Source organism: Condylostylus longicornis, unplaced genomic scaffold (genome assembly GCF_029603195.1).
Source record: "Condylostylus longicornis isolate FDR11 unplaced genomic scaffold, ASM2960319v2 ptg000135l, whole genome shotgun sequence".
In the NCBI taxonomy this organism is placed as follows: Eukaryota; Metazoa; Arthropoda; class Insecta; order Diptera; family Dolichopodidae; genus Condylostylus; species Condylostylus longicornis.
In genome coordinates this window covers 15,428,080-15,446,420 of record NW_026578103.1, presented here as the reverse complement: position 1 = coordinate 15,446,420, position 18,341 = coordinate 15,428,080, and the positions used below count along the sequence as shown (strand labels likewise).

Sequence of the window (18,341 nt, the reverse complement as noted above, 5' to 3'; positions counted from 1 at the left end):
TTACTTTAACTCAAATATTTAGGCGGGATCGGAATAAAATACCGGTTATTTCAAATGAGTGTCCTTATTTATTAATCACGCTTTGAATCAGCGTAAAAATATATCTGCATATTCACATAAATAAAATAAAATCTTGTAGAAATCTCCTAGATTTTATAAACTTCCCTCACATATTATATGATTTAATAAGATCTCCTTATTCAAATAATAAATATAAAAATACAACTGGTTTTTTTTTTGGTACATTTGTACTTGTTTTTTAGTTTCTCATGAATTCATTGTTTTATGTTCTAAATTAATTAATTTATGTACATAAAGCCGGAACTTTAACTTTTAGTTTTTTTAAGGCAAATCAATTAATAAACTTTAGTTTTAAATCAATATCTATCAATTTTTCGCTATAATTTTACGAATCTTTTAATTCAATAAAACATTCGGTCAATAAAATTAAGTGTTGCAATTACAATATACCAAAACGATTAAAAATATGTATTTTCAGAGGTACATATATATATATATATATTCTTAAGCTACTGTATTTAAATCAAAATTAATGTAATTGAAACAGAATTAATAAAATTTGTATAAATGTTTACCCTTAGTATCTTTATGTTGCTTTTTATAGTTCAATATACAATCTAATCTTCAACGCTAAGTTGACATACAATTTTTAAGAAGCCTTGATTTCTATAAAAAAAATTAAATTTCTCAAAGGCTAAATTATAGATCTTTATTTAATATAAATAACATTGGGTTAAAATTTATGTAAATAGGTACTTTATTCATTTAATTACACACACTATAATCTTTTTTATGATTATTCTAAATTTTTACTTGTACACCTAAAAAAACATGGGTGTTTTTTTTTTGTTTGTTTAAATTAAACATCGAAAAAAAAATTTAAAACTATTTTAATAACTCTTTATTGCTGATCAAAAATCATAATTTTAAATTAATTCAAAATACTTCTCTTTAAATCTTTGATTTTAAAATTATTTAATAATTTTTTCGACTTGTCTCTAAATAATAAAAATAGTTAAACGTAATCATAATTCAATGCTTTATTTACGCCTCTTTTTATCTCTGTAACTTAAAATCAAAATCACTATAGAAATTATACCCTATATATTTAAAAAAAAATATAATTTTTCTTTCAAATATTTAAAACAAATAAGTACTGCAAAAATATAATTATAATTTAAATTTACAATTTTAATTAAAAAATAATAGTTTTGGTCAAATAATCTCTTTACTTTGTTGTCAAAAATACATATAATTGTATTTTATTATAATTTATTTATATTTGGATTTTTAAATTTTTGTCTACCACAAGCGATGTAAGTTCAAGTTTCTTGATAACACTGAACGTACATCACTTGTAAATCTTAAAGCATCTAAAAATGGTAAGAGGGTCAATAATGAATTATCCATTGGATCACAAAACCAGCTCTTTATGGGTATTGCATTATGTGGAAAACAACGATATGCACCTGGTGAATTGTCGATAATAAATATTCTACTTAAATCGTTACATATAGCTGATAAATCTTTTGTGTAGGAACCGAAGTCTGGAGTACAATGCTGCCTGTAATATCTTCTTTGCAATATGTTTCTTCCTGAAATTTTGAAAAATTATAGTCAATTTTTGGTAAAATAGTTTTTACATCTTAATTTTATTAATAAAAAGCTTAAATGTTATTGACTTGATTAAATTGTATTAAATCAAATATATCTAAATAGAATAACAAAATTTTGAAGTATTAATTTTAGCTACCAAGTAAGCCTTTGATTCGTCTTATATTTTAAAAAATTATTCTAGTAAGAGCATTTAATTGAATAGAAAACATTCAGAGAGGAATTCTTACCATTATCTAATTTATCTGCAACAGCAGCGCCATATATTTTCATACTTGCTGTAAAAACCACCAGATCGTACCACTGTGACACAATATCCAAAAAGAAATCAACATGCGGCCTTTTGTGTACAAAAAATCTTACTGGACGCCTATCTATCACAACTTTTACTGTAAAATCATGTGGAGTACCTGGCTGTACAGTATTTCTTGACATTGCATCATGATGTGAATGAATTAATGTTTCATCTAAATCCAATACCAGAGTTTTTCGTAAAACTATTGTTAAACGATGCCTTGACACCGGTGATAGTGGATATACAACATACTTCACTGGTTCATATGATCGTACCTTTTTATTAAAAAAATAACAAATATATGTCCATATTTTTGACATAAATACCAAGAAATGTCGAAATTGTGAAACCAATATTTTCATCTTAAATCTTATAGAACTAATTATTTTTTTGCTTTGTCTAATGTATACTCAAAATTTATATTTAGACACATGTAAGTATTTGTGCTTCATTTAGACAATTTTGTATTCAGCAAATACTTTTGTATCACAAATAAAATAAATTGTTGTTTTAATAAAACAATATTTACATCCAAATTTCTATATTTACTGTATAAATTAAAAGTTAAAATCTTAGCAGATGATATAATTATTTTTGAAATGTTTCTAATTTTAAATCTTATTTATCAAAAATACACACGAAAAAATATTATGACAACTGCATGACAATTCAGAATAACCAGTAAAATATGACATTTCTGAAACCATTTGACGGCTCATACCTATTTCGAGTATTGATTTCAATTCACACAGCAAAAGTATATTGTGAATGGATTTTATATCGTAGAAAATAATGTGCATTATAAATTCGCTCATTTTTATTTTTTTATGTACCTTTTAAATTAAAATGATATTTAAACCAAAAATTAAATATTATGTAGGTCTAGATATTTTTAAGAATTTTATACTATTTCAACATCATTTTTCGAAAACATTTCATATAAAATAACACTCAGATCAATCAAAACTGAGAGCTGATACAGTTTTTAAATATACTTTCAAATTTTAATCAAATTAATATTTGATTAAATTACTATATTTATATTAAATAAGAAACATTTTTTATACTGTTTTTATATTTATTAAAAATATCCTTTTTTACAATTTTAATACATACATATGTTTTGAAATATATTTAAATTCTTTAAATAAAAATATATTATGTAACTATCTTTGCTATAAATTAACTATTTTAGAATTAAAACGATTTCTGTACCCAAAAAAAAAACGAAATCCATTTTTTGGTTTTCTTTAGCATAACTAAAAGAATATAACGATATATTTATTTTATATAAGTAACTGCTTTAAAATATCCTAAAAAAATAAATATAAAAATCTTATATTTGCAATTTAAAACGAAGCATTTTACTTTTTTTAAATGTAGTGCAAGTGTTTTTTTACACATTAAAATGTAATGCAGGCTTGCTAAAACAATTATCATAAGAATTTGCAAATTAAACATATTACAAAATATACCTTCTTTTTTCTTTTAAACTATATTTTTTGATTTTTCTTTCTTATATTCTAATTACTTTAATTTTGTCATATGTATAGTAAAATTTAAAGAAACTGACGATTTAATAAAAACACTAATTAAGAATTAAGTGTTTTTTTGTTTTCGACCTTATTAACATCAGTGAGATGGCTTGAGTTACTATGTAAATATTATGTATAATTGTATATTATTATAAATATTTATGTAATATAAATATATATTTTTTCGTTTGAAAAAATCTCACAAGTTTCTGATATATTTCTTACAGCAGTATATGTTGAGCAATTTGTTTTATATGATGATAAATGGAAAATCTATAATCTTTAAAGTTATATTATTTTAATCTTTTACATTTGAGCTGTCCATAAATTAGTTACATATAATTATATTTTTAGTTTCAACATTTATTTTTAAGTTACATTATTAAGGCAAAAATCACGCTTCAAAATTTTGGACTTTTTTATCACTTTCCCCAAATATGTAGGTATATTCAAAATCAAAAATTTTAAAAGAAAATTAAAGATTTTTTTTTTTATTTTCTTTTTCCTTTTTTTTCTTCAATAAAACCTAAAATTTATACATAAGTTTTTTTTTAAATCAACGATATTAGTAGATAATAGTTAATAGAGTAACTTATTATTTTTTTAGTTTAAGTTTATCGTTAAAATTACGAAATAAATTAAGAGGCTTAACATAAATATGTGGGATTAACTAAAAAATTATTAAAAGAAGACATGAACTAGAAATTTTCTTATTTATATTTTTTAAAAGTCTGGTAAACTTTGAATTTTCAGGTGAATAGAGGCAAATTTCAATATAGTATTTCAGAAAATGAAACATTTGTAAATCGCTTGGAATATAATGAATAAATTTAATAAATTTTATAAAAAATAAGAAAAAGTTTTCAAAAAAACCTTTAATTTTGTCAACAATTGAATCAGTGCAATACAGTTCAAACTGCGTCTACTCAAATAGTTGATAAACAAATTTTCTTGGACTTCGGTTATTTAGGATTAACAACAAATTGAAGATATGAACAAATTTCAAAATTCTATTTTTCAAATTTTTTCATCTGTAAATTTCCGAATATACAATATTAATTTCTAGTATTTATTTATAATACTAAAGATATGTACGAAACCATATGAAAATCTTATATTTTGAGTAGTAATTTTAATGATCGATTATAAAATTATTTTAAGTATCAATTTAATAGTAAAATTAATTCAAATTTAGCATATTTGATTCGATGAATGCTTACGCGGTTATTTAGAAATTAAAAAAAAAATAGAATTTGATTTAGAAATAGAAAAATAGGTTTAAAAATAGACAGATAAATACAAGAAAAAAAACTTAAATAATCTTTTTCTTGATTTTTTTTTTTTTTTTTTTTTCCTTCTTCACTCCTAGGAGTGAGTATAGGGCTAGTGCATGATATCTATGATGCTCTAGTTTCTATAGTCATAGAGAGTTAGCTAGGTAGGTGACTAGTCTACCGTAGTTTTTTCTTGATTACTCTATTAGAAAGAAAGTAATAAAGAAATTTTTTTAGATTTTGCTTAATCACCAGAATGTTTAACATTTCAGTCAGCAGTAAATAAATAAATAAAGTTATTAATCATAATTATGATCAAATAAAGAGATTCTATTGTTAAAATATAACCAACATTAATCAAATAAAATTAAAATAAAAACTGATGTTGTTATATCATAATTTGATTTTGAAATTCAAAGGCAAACTTATAAATATGTTGTAGTACAATACAAAATTATATTTTAAATAACATATATAACATATAACACAATTTTGATCAATTTTATAAAATTGAAGTGTACAATTTCATTTAAAATTTGTAAATATAAAATATTACTGAATTATTTAAAAATACATAGATATGTATATTATGTATTTTTCTAAATGTGTTAATAAAATTTTTTTTTTCGATATATGTAAGTTAACAAAATCAATAAATTTTTTTTATATATTTATTATATAAAACTGATAATTAATATTTGAATAAAATTTTAAGCAAATACATTTTTAATTCCGTTTTAATACCATCCAATTTCAAATTGTTCAAATGTTTGTTCACAATTATATATCTACTTAGCGACAATTTTAGTAATTTTATAATAATATTATATTTGTAGATAAGAAAGAAATAAAAAAAATAAATTATAATTATATAATGTGTAATTATTTCTATATTTTAGGAGCAATTTGAAGGTTAATTTCTACATAATAAGTGAATAAATTTTTAAAATATATTTATTTATATTTTTTTTCTTGTTTTTAATAAATAAAAAGGACAATATTTTCTCTTTTCCTTTCAAAATATTAATAACATTTCTGCAAACATATTTTTCCTTCTGAAGTAAAAAGTTATAACCGGTTATAATATCAACCGGCTTATCCTTTTCATAAAAACGGATTATTTGAGTTTATAGTTGTAGTCTAAAAAAAAAAGTAAATATTAATTTTAATAAGTTTTACAGAAGTTTTCTATTTATATTACCATAAATGGATTTTTCATTGATGCATAATTTCCAGTTATTACAGGTTGTTGCTGGATTAAATTCGAACTTACGTTGTTATTATATGCATTAAAAACATTTCCTATATTATTATTGTTATTATTGTTGTAACCGTTAAATAACCCATAATTTGTATTTGCAACAAAACCATTTGAAATATTCTGTGTTTGCTGTTGAACTTGAAGTTGTTGGGAAGTCGTATTATCGTATAGTGAACCATTTGTTCCATTAACACTATATGAAAGATTCCCATTTGTTTGGAATGGATTACCTGATACCGGTTGAACAGTTTTAAAAGGATTCGCATTATTTACTGTTGTAGAATCTAAAAATATTCAATTTGTTATTATCATGTAATTGTAAATTTTACTTTTATATATTTATATAAAAAATAATTAATTAAATATTTGTTATTACTCTGTAAAACTTCTGACGTGAATACTGATGTAATCGGTAATGTAGATGAACTTTTTGTTTCTCTTAGTTGTTCGTCTAAATCTTTAAGGGCAGCATAACGATCAGCCGGTGGTGTTGAATTAACTATTGAATTAGATCTTGATGTTACATTTGTTGACGATTTGAAAGCAAAATTATTATTGTTGTTCATATTTAGTGGCATACCTATAAAATTCAAAAATCCATTTTAAATATTATATTTTAAATTGAAAAAAATATTATTTGAAAAAAAAAAACATGCGAATCAAAACCGAATTAAAATGTATATTCAAATAAAATATATACCAAAAATTACACATTAAAATTCGAAAATCTAAAATTTAATAAGGCAATATAAATTAATTCTAAAATTCAAATGGTCGACCCTAATGCAGAAATTTCATATGTCCTAGAGTTTTTTTTATGAAAATGATTTTTTTATATAAAAATAATGATTAAAATACCTCAAATCTTTATTTATTTATATTAAAAACCTCAAATTACAATTATTCAATTAACACAACGAAAATCAAAAACACAAGCCATAGAATTTTAATATGTAAATAATAAATGTTAAATAAAGCTCATGCAAGCAACATTCAAATTTCTTAAATAAAATCACAGCAACTATAAATAATAATCATTTTAAGTATAAAGCACTAAAAAATTAAAATTAATCTTAATGAAATAAACCATGTACATAGTATGAATAAAAGAAAAAAAATTTTTATTTGAGACATTAATAGTAAATAATTTAAAAATAAAACTAACTGAAGAGAATGTCCTTGTTACAAACTTGTATTTTTACCAGTTCAAAAATCCATAAACGATTAAGTTGAGAATGAAATATGATTTGAAAAAATGTACTTAATCTCTTAAAAATTACTTTTAATCATTATTGTATTCTGCCAATAATAATATTCATTTTCAAAAATCTTTACATTTATGTTCATTAAAAAATGTTTGTGCAAATAATGAATATATAGTGCTTTATAAATCCTATGTAACATTTGTTTTTCATTTTCCATTTTTATAAATTTGTTTTTTTATTTCCATTCATATAATTCCTTGATTGATTTTGATGAAGATCGAAAAATGAATAAAATCAAATATTTTGGATAATAACAATTAAGCAATAAAAAAAATTTTTGTTAAAATCAATAAAAATAAAACAAAGAAAATAATTTTATTTTAAGCAATAAATGAACACATTAACAGCCAAAATTCAGCATAAGTAAACTTACTACAAGAATTCTGATTGAAAAAATTTTCGTAATTATTATTATTTTCATTCACGTTATTATTTTTCGTTATATCAAACTCCTGCCAGACATTCCATTGCGAATTATTCAAATCTTCTAAATTTGATTGATCGTTACTTGAATTAAAATTGTAATTATCTTTTATTGAATTGTTATATTCAAATGATGATTTACAACCGCTGTGATGTTGTATAATATTTTTGCAAATAGTATCATTTTTATTATTATTGTTTTTCATATTATTATTATTATTATTATTATTATTATTATTATTATTATTATTATTATTATTATTATTATTATTATTATTAATATTATTACTCATATTATTAATACTATTGTTATTATCAATATTATTATTACTATTATTAATAAAAATATCGAAAATGTTATCATTTATATTATTATTATAATTATTATTTACATTGATATTATTAACATTATTATTATTGTTTGAGTTGAAATAATTGTTATTATTTCCAAAACTATTACCATTATAATTTATATTGTTGGATATATACTCATCACAAAATGATGTTGGTTGGACGGTGAAAAATGTGTTATTCGTTTTATTATTATTATTGTTATTTTTATTAGAATTCTCATATAAATTATTTGAAGTTTGAAATAGATTTGTAGAAATTGATAATAAATCACAATTAGTTAAAGAATTCTTTTTATTATTCGATGACGACGTTGATGCAAAATTATCAAAAGTTGGCATATTAAAATTGTAATTGTAGGCTGCTAAATTATGTTATCAGTTTTTTGTGTTTGTGTATTTTATAGTAAACAAAGAAAAAAAAATATTAAAAAAGTAATTATATAAGACTCTAAATAAATAACATGGAAATATTTAATTTATTTTTTTTTTGTCTAACAAAAAGTATCGCCGATTATAATTTTCATAAAATAAGCACAGACCAAATATTTAGAAGATCCAAATTTTAATTCTAAAATATTTTATTTATCTACTTATTTCTTTAAATGTTGTTGTTTTTATTTTTTTTTTATAGTTGGAAAAATTTTTATTAACTATAAATAGTTAACTAAGCTTATAAATAACTAACTAAGCTTACCAGCAGCATTATATATTGGAGCATGTTCAAAATCAGCAAAATTTTCATTTACATTTCCATTAGAAACTGTTCCAAATGTACCATTTATATTATTATTACCATTATTATTCCCCGAAATATCATTTTGTTGAGCTTTAATTCTTGTTCCATTGTTTGGATTTGCAGTAACTATACTTGCTGAACCAAAATCAGCAACGAAATCTGAGTCAGGTGTAAATCCATTAGTTTTAAATCCATTAGTATAACCATTTTGTTGTATTGGCTGTTTTTGTTGTTGTTGGTACTGTTGTTGGTTTGACTGTTGTTGTTGCTGCTGTTGTTGTTGCTGCTGTTGTTGTTGCTGATAATAACTGCTACTATGTGGTCTATGATATACATTTGCTCCATTAAATCCATTTTGTCCACCTGCCGAAGATAATGATGATGAAGATGATGTAACATTATGATGTCGTGGTGCTACAAAATAATTAAAAACAAAACATTTTATAAATTTTAAAATTTTACTTATATTATGAAACTAAATAATTATAATTTATTATTATTACATGGTGGAGCTAGAATTCCATTACTAATCTGATGATGACCATTATTCAAACTACTTGAATTGTTACCATTAAAATTACTACTTTTATGATAATTATAATTATTATTATTATTACTGTTGTTGTTTGTATTATTATCACTTAGATAAGTATAACCATTACTCATATTACTATTATTACTGTTATTGATATTATTAATATTATTATTATTATTATTATGATTTATATTACTAGCAGTTGATAATGATGATACTGATGATGATGATAATGAAGATGATGAAGATAATTTTGATGTTGCAGCATTTGTTAAAGATTTAAGTGGACTAGCTGGTTCTAAGAAATAACGTTTACGTTCATATTTATCTATCATTAATTCTCTTTGATCCTGATGTACAGTACGTTTCGGATCCCATAATCCTAACCATGTTTTTGCACAATCATCATTTCCATGGGATTTTAAAAAATCTATTTCTTCTTGTGTAAATGTTGCCATCGATATTGATTTTACTCGATGTGGAGGCGTAAGACCACGTCTACAATGAAAAAAAAAATTGAATAAAAAAATTATTTTTAATTATCTAAGATATTTTCTCAATTTTTTAACAAATAGAAAATATAGAAAAATCAAAATAGGTAATTTATTTACTCAATTAAAAATTACTGAGTTTGTTTAATTATTTACTAAATTTAAAAGACGTATTACAGTCCAATATATTATAACAAAGACCCGGCTCTCATTTAATCAGGAAATAAATAATAATTTTTTCAATATAATTTTAATGTGGATGTAATAAAATACATCACTAATTGAGTTTAGATCAAAAGTATTAATGTTTTCATTAAACCTTAATAATTTTGTTTTCCTAACACAAAAAAGGAGAACTTTTGTAACGTCTCAATTCTCATTTTGGAATCACGACTTTAAATGGGTTAATTTTAAATATTATAAATCTTTTAATTCACAATAATTTATTATTATAGAAATACATAATAATTATTACATGCTTATAGTGATTTGTTTTTTGTTAACCATTATAGTTTCATGAAAACACTTTCACTCTAATAGTGTGATATGTTTAAAGGTAATTTTGTTGTTTTTTCTCTACATTTTCATAGGTCAATTTCATAGCGTAAATCATAAAATTTGATCTAAGCTTAATAAGCAAAGAAAAAGTGAAGAGAAAAAAAATATGCAAAAAAAAAAAAATTAGAAAACCTTGGCAAAAGTTTATATTTTCTAATTAATTTTTAAATATTACATGTGTATTTATGAATACGTACGTGTGTGTAGTTTAATATAATGCCGGTTGCGTTCTTCTTCCCAAAATATAAAAACAATATTATTATTTTTTTTTTTTTATTTTTTCTATATTATTTCTCTATTTTGCTTAATTAAACGCCGTAATAATTACGATAGAGGAAAAAATGCTTTAAACTAATATAAAAATAAAATATAATAGAAATTATTATAATCGATTGTTTGATCAATCTTGAACAAAAATTCGATGGTATTGTCTTTTTTTCATTCAGTTAGTTTCTATTTTTTTTTTTATTTTAGACTTTTAGAAAGTCACTTTTATTTTCGAAAACTATTTTTGCTTTATTTAACAATTTATTATACAATAAATACATTTAAATATGTATGTGTACATAATGTACGTTTTATTTGATAATGTATGTATGTATGTATGTATATGGCTTTGGTTTTCTTATAATGGCATTACAATCGTTTATTTTATTATTTTATTATATATTGAAAAAAAATAAAAATATTTTTTTATATACATTTATATATGTACCTATATTAATAGACAAAAAAAACAACAAAGAGAAAAGAAAAAAAAACAAAGATGAAAGTTTAACATGTACAAAGAAAATTTTATTGCCATTTTATTTTTGTACTTTTAGAAAAAGCGGAATATTATAATTTTCTATATATGACACTGCATGAAAATCACGAATTATGATACCTTTATTTTTAAGGTTACAAATGCCTTTAATTTTTTTTTTTTTATGTATGGCATGAAGTTTAAAATTACAATTTATATATTTATATAACACAATGAAATATTTTTAAAACATAAAAATCCTAAATTACAATTGGTTTGTTATAAAATTAGGAAAATGTCTTTTCATTTGCAATTTGTTTTAGGAATTTAAACATTGTACATAAAGATCATACAAACTGTTATTTACGGAACTAAATTTATATTTATGCAATGAGAATCAAAATTTACAAAATGTGCTATAGTCACAATTGATTTTAAAAATTTTGAGCTTTCAATTGAAAATCTTAAATTTTAAATTAACGCGAATATAATAAAAATGAATTGAATTCTACTTTTTTTTTTGTGATAAATTTATTGATTAATTGAAGCACGATTCTATAATTAACAAAGAAGTAAATAATTTTTCCTATAGTTTTTATTACTATCATTTATTTTTATAAGAATATAATTATTTGAAATATAAATTTCGATTTAAAATAAAGAATTTTATTTTTTTCATATATGTATGTGGTGTCAACCAAAAAATTCCAACACAGACATAGTTCGAGACTTTTAAACTTTTTTCCAAATTTAAGTGTTCTATTAAAATATTTTTTTAAAAATAAAATCAATTAATTTTAATGGTCAAATTAAATTAATCGAAACTTGTTCAATAAATTACTATGTGTTTTCTCAATGCCACAGACATTTTCTTTTAAATCTCATACATACGTAAATGCATAGTCATAGACAGTTCTATACGAAAAATTATTTTGCTACTTTTTTAAATTATTGAATAAAATAATTTTTTATTAGAAAATCTTATTTAATTAAAATCAAATTAAAAAATAAAAATTTGTTCAACAAAATTTTTATATTTTTGAAATTAACTATAAAATATTATATTTATAGAGTATACGAAGACCTTCGTGATCAAGTGTATTATATTTGTCCTTTTTATACTTACTTAAAAATTTGTTTTTATTGCAATTTTTAAGAACGTAAAAATCATGAAACAAAAATAATTGAAGCTTTGAAATAATTGAAGAGTAGATTTGATTGATGGTTCAAATTTGAAAAGCTTAGAAATTCTATTATTTATGAAAATTACAATTATCCATTAATTCTACATACATACATATATTAAAGCTAAACTGATTTATTGGTATTTATCGAGTTTTGAACGAAGATTTAATAAATAAAAATGTCAAACTTTCTAGAAACATGCAGATTCTATTTATTTATGTTATTAAAATTAAATTTCGTCATAATATTAGTAAGATATAATTTTAAATAATATGTTATATCTAAATATTATCTAATATTTCTAATATTATAAATATTATTTAAGTTCAATATTATTAACACGCGTAACTAGTAAAATATTATTATTAAGAAAGATTTTTGTTTGTAAATATTGCATTGTCATAACTGAATCCTATAATCGATAGGTATATAATATATAATACGTAGATAACATGAAAATAATCTTATTGCATAATATATAAATCTATATATATTTATAAAAATATATTTACGTTTATACCTATATGTAATAATTCTTGTAATATATTATAAATAAGTATGTTACATATTAAATAATGTCATCCACAATCTATTCTGAAAAACGAAAGTTTACATTATAACGCTTATTTACATATATATATATATATGTACAGAGTGATCGAGACTAAATGGCATCTCTAAAATGGATATATATATATATTCTAATTTAGACTTTACAAATTTTCTTTTACCTTCACTATAAGAAATATGATTATAACAATAAATGTTACGAATTCATTTTAAAGCTCCCTGAGATTCTACTTTTTGCTCAAAATCAATACTAAAATCAAAAACTTCTTAATTTTAAGAAATAAGTCTTAATCCAAAATTTAAAAAAAATTACATATTTTAAGCAATTGTTTTCTTTAACTCTTAATCTATTATTATTGTAAAACAGATTACAAAATTGGCTCTATTAGCATGTTAGATTTAATCGTATATTCTTAGTTATTAAGTTAATTGTAAAAAAGGAGCACTTTTCAAGAAGACATGCTTTGAACCATTAAGTATATAACTTGAGAAAGAGAAGGAAAAAATTCTGCATTATTTTTGTATTTTTTCATTTTAATTCGGAGATACTATTGAAACTCAATCACCCTGTATATAAATGTATAAGTTTTCATTTCTTCTAAAAACTTCGTCTCTATAAATCCTTTTTCAATGGAAAGAGAAAATTGTTTTGTTTACTTTTTTGTGTTTTTGTTTTCTTTGCATTTAACAATTTTTCTTGTTTTGTTATTTTTGTCATTTTTTTTTACGAGTGTTGTTTTTTAAGACCTAATCATTATTTTCAGATTCCATAATTCTTTTTTTCTTTTCAACTTTAACTTTGGGTTCTTTCTTTTTTTGTAATAGAACAATCGATTTTTAATTAAAATGGGTATCATGTTACGCAATTTAAAATCAATTTAGAACTAAAATGAAATCAAGATTGAAAAGAAAAAAAAAACAAAGAAATATAGAAGTTGAGTGAAGGAATTTATTTTTATTGAATTTGAAAAAGATTTCATGTTTAAAAGGTATTAAAAAATTTTGCTTTTGGAAAATAAGTAAGTAAGTACATATTTTGTTTTTTGAATAATAAAATAATTTTATTAATTACTAGCACATTATAAAATTAATTTATTGTAATAATTTTGTATTTAAAATTTAGTTGATTTTTGGATATTTCTGTCAGTAGTATATACAGTAGCAATTGAAATACACATACATATATTTTAAACTCTTACTTTAAAATTCATTCCATTGAATTGCACAAAAATAATTTCAGTAACAAACTGAAATAATTTTAAATCAATTTGTCTACAATATTAAGACGCTTGACAATTCATTTTAATAAACTATAAAAAAGAATTTTATCAATTTTTTTAATAACATACATACATACATGTATATATATATATACAAGTACCAATTACCATTGAAATATTGAACATGATATACATAAGTACATTAAATTTAACTACATGTCTTACACATGTATACGTACATATATGACATTTAAATACCCATGTAAACATATGGTGATGCAAAATTATACTATGTATATAATATATGTATGTACAAATGTGTGTACCTATGTACATACTTATATGTTTGTACAAATAGAATGGCGACTAAATCAACAAAATGGCGATAGAATTTTAAAAATTAAATATCAGACGTCAATATTATTTTATAAATAAAAATATTTTTAGAGGCGCCAAAAATCTAATTTACAAATTTATTCAACAAAAAAAAAAAAAAAAACATATTGAGAGGAAAAATTTTAATATTGATCACCAACTAACATACGTTTTTACCTTTTATATTTACCAAAAAAATTAAAAAATCAAATTCTATACTGAGACCAAAAAAAATTAATTAGAAAGTAAAAAAAAAAATTACTTTGACATCGGAAAGAAATTTTATTAAATAATTTTATCGAGATTTTTTTCCGCTGAATATTAGAGCTAAAAAAAGAGAAGAGCTGATTACCTTTTCATTTATGTATTCATTTAATGGCTTTTATCTAAAAACAGTTTTACAACAACAAAAAATAAATAAATAAATAACTAAATAGAAAACACAAAAATCAAAATTTTGGCTGATGGCCATGACATTTTTGGTTTTTTTTTTATATTTAGTTCTTTTATTTTCTTTTGTCTCTTTTTTTTGAACTAGAACTACTTAAATTAATATTATATAAATTTAAAAGAGTAAGCGTAGGGTATACAAGAGATAAGAGAAAGGGGAATAGAAAAAAATAAAATAATTGTCTTTTACATTTTTTTATATTTTATTAAAAATAAACATAAAACTGTCATTTTGGCGCTCTCTTCTATGCTAGAAAAATATTTGCATACATAAATATAAAAATTATGTTGTATACATATACAATGTATGTATTTTGTGAAGAATCAATAATAGATTTGCAGCTACTACATATTGTAGTAATATTGACTTTTCGAAGAAAAAATGTAGTAGACTAAATAAATTGTTTGTTAAATAGCACGTTTTTTTGTAACAATTTCTTTGTAATTAAGAACTTGTATTTTTATACAGGTTTACAGATTCAAATAACGGAAACATTCTGTTGAAATATCCCCTCGCCTATATAAATATTAAGCCAACATAGCATTGCATATATTTAGGAGCATGCTTAAATTAATATTTTAAGAAACAATTTTACATATATTGCTAAATAATTTAGTTAAACCGAATATGTATGTATAAAACTTTTGGATTAATGGACGATTAATATGCATTCATGCTTTTATAGAAATACATATTGAAGCAAAAGAACCAGGAGATAAAAAATAAACATGTTGAACACTTTGAGAAGTTATAACTCCACAAGAGGAAAAGGAGGAATATTGATTAACTCTTAAAATTTGAAATTAATTTGAGTTACCGTGTCGTGAAAGGGCGTGTGGAATTCTTTATTTAAAAATTTTATTCTAAAGAAATATTTTTGTCGTTAAGATTTACCTATACTTATATCTATAATACCATTTCAATCTTAAGTGGTGTAGAAGTTTTGTAAGCAGACGGAGAGACAAGATAATAGACTAATTTTTTTGAAATTTTTTTCGAAAAGTAGCAAAAATCTTCTAGTGCTAGAATTTTTATATTTATGTATATTCACAATGTAGGTTAGCACATATCGGCAAACAAATAAAAAATTTACTTCGTTTCAAAAAAAAAAAAAAAAAAAGAAACAGAGCAACACATTTTTAAATTCTAGGAATTCACTATAATTTCAGTTTTTTGCTTTATTCTTATTTTAGATTTTTTACAATATTCATTTTTATGCATCTAAGGTATTATTATACATATGTATATACACGTATTATTTATATATAGGAATTTATATTTCAGCATTATTAAAAAGAACAAAATCTTAGGTTTTACAAAATACCTTTGATTCCAATTCCAAAGAAATCCTCAATTTCCTGGATAAAATTTCAATATATGTATGTATGTAGGTAAGCATGTACAATTTTTTTTTTCTCATCATTTATTTTACACACGAGATTATTTTACTAGAGAAAAAGAAGAAGAATGAATGTTAAGGAAATAATAAATGAAAGTGAACATAAAGGCACATACTTTTAGTAATTTTATAGAAAATTCTTTAGTAAAAGATTACGGTCGGTTTTTAGTTTTCTTTGTAATTTTTTTTTTCATTTATAATCATATACTAGTAGCAGGTATACTTAAAATATTATTTTATGATTTTATATATAGTCTATATACATATGTATGTATCCATAAATATGAAGTATTCAATTTAGTTTTTATTTTATAGTCATAACTCATAAAATAATGCTTAAGTCAAAATGATAAATTTTCTCATCTTGGTTTTCCGAAAAAAAAATCATAATTTTTTTTTTTAAATACATAAATCGTTTCCTTAAAGTTAGTTTAAAATGTAAGCCGATAAAAGGATATCATTCATTATTTATGTATATATTATGTATGTATATGTGTATTTATCCTTGTAAAATTTTAATAACATCCTATCTTTTGTGTGTAGTTGTTACACCTAAATATGATATAGTAGCATATGTTTTCTCGGATGTATTTTAGTATCTTTAACGAATTCTATATTTATAGCTTTGATTCGACAGAATGGCGAAATATTTATATCAAAATGTAGCTAAAATATTTGATGATTTTTTAGATATAAATAATTTAAGCAAAATTAGAAAAAAATTATAATTTTATTTTATAATTTGTCTTAAAGTTGAAATCACAAAAACATTTTACGTTTGAGCCTTGTTAATGGGTTTGACTATTATCCGGTGTGATATAATTTGAGGATATCAGTTACAGAAATGCGCCTGATCAATTTTACTCGTTTAATCGTTTCATATGTCTTGTTTTGCAGAAATTTTGAACTAAATGAAAATCATTAATTAATTTCAATTTTTTTTATTTAATTAAAGACTTTATTTTGCTTTAAAGACTTTATAATTTAATAATGAAATTAAATGAAGGAGTTAGACTTGACAACTCACTTTTATATATTAAATTATATAATTTTCAGAGTAATATTTCTTGAAAATTCTGTGAAAAATTTTTATAAAATTTTAATTACAACAAAAACTAAAACCAGACTAACTTTTACAAGAAACTATTACTTTTATATTAAAATTTGAGGGACCATAAATGAGACATTCAAAATAATTTTTAGATGATAATTAAACGGAGAAAATTTAATAAAAGTACGAAATAATTTAATTAAATAATAGTGATATGTATAAAAATTTTTAATACCTACAAAGAATATTTAAATATGTACTTGAAATTAACAACATAAAATACTATTAAAATTATTTTTTTAAAATCATAAATTAATTCGATCAATGTTATTTGAATTTAATTTCTATTTATAATAAAATTTACATAACATTAAAGTTAATTAATTAAAAATTATTCAATAAATGTTATTTATTTTTAATAGTGTAACTTTTACTATTGCTGTTATGATATTTAAAATATTAAGCAGAATAAATTCTTATTCGTCTTACTGTCAGACGTCTTTTGTTACACATAGTAAATAAGTAATAAAGAATTTCGGAATCAGTATTTTATGATTTATGTATATGGAATATTCTCATTACCATGACATAATTATGAATGAGATGTTGAAAAAAATTAATAAAAATTAAAAATATATAATATGACGTAAATCAAAGCAAACTACAGACTGCTATTTAAAAATCGCAAAAATTTATTACTTCTTCTGTATATGTAAAACTCAAGCAATTACTCAAGCATTACATAATATATATGTCCTGACTCAAAAAAAATATATAGTACAACTACTAGAAGGTTAAAAATATGATGCAATTTCAAAAATAAAAAACTTCTGGCGGCTTAATATTTTAGATAGTAAACTTATATATTGTATGTACGTATGTATGTAATTCAAATTTATATTTTAAAGACAATATTTCGAATGAATTTTGAAAAAGAGCAAACGTATTGTTTAATTCAAGTTCAGCATATTTAGTGTATACATA

General features: G+C 21.5%; 2 protein-coding genes across 6 annotated transcripts in view; both read right to left on the bottom strand.

The window, feature by feature from the left end:
• Nucleotides 1-851: 851 nt before the first annotated feature.
• On the bottom strand, nt 852-2,541 carry LOC129615349 (CTD nuclear envelope phosphatase 1 homolog). Its single transcript, XM_055530501.1, has 2 exons — nt 1,866-2,541; nt 852-1,616 (listed from the first exon to the last, which is right to left on the bottom strand). The coding sequence occupies exons 1-2, from the start codon at nt 2,290-2,292 to the stop codon at nt 1,324-1,326; spliced, it is 720 nt and encodes a 239-aa protein (XP_055386476.1). The 5' UTR covers nt 2,293-2,541; the 3' UTR covers nt 852-1,323.
• A 2,622-nt stretch (nt 2,542-5,163) lies between these two features.
• LOC129614999 (probable cyclin-dependent serine/threonine-protein kinase DDB_G0292550) overlaps nt 5,164-18,341 on the bottom strand; it is a 47,872-nt gene continuing 34,694 nt past the window's right edge. Inside the window, exons 1-7 of one of the 5 annotated variants that reach the window (XM_055530030.1) lie at nt 10,559-10,702; nt 9,281-9,810; nt 8,736-9,191; nt 7,639-8,403; nt 6,377-6,580; nt 5,941-6,284; nt 5,165-5,879 (exon numbers count right to left, since the gene is read on the bottom strand). In XM_055530030.1, coding sequence (XP_055386005.1) covers nt 5,844-5,879; nt 5,941-6,284; nt 6,377-6,580; nt 7,639-8,403; nt 8,736-9,191; nt 9,281-9,770 — 2,295 coding nt within the window. In that variant the 5' untranslated portion in view covers nt 9,771-9,810; nt 10,559-10,702 and the 3' untranslated portion in view covers nt 5,165-5,843. Of the gene's footprint in view, nt 5,880-5,940; nt 6,285-6,376; nt 6,581-7,638; nt 8,404-8,735; nt 9,192-9,280; nt 9,811-10,558; nt 10,703-18,341 lie in introns of those variants that run through there. The other 4 variants (XM_055530029.1, XM_055530031.1, XM_055530028.1 and 1 more) reach the window with 4 other exon arrangements.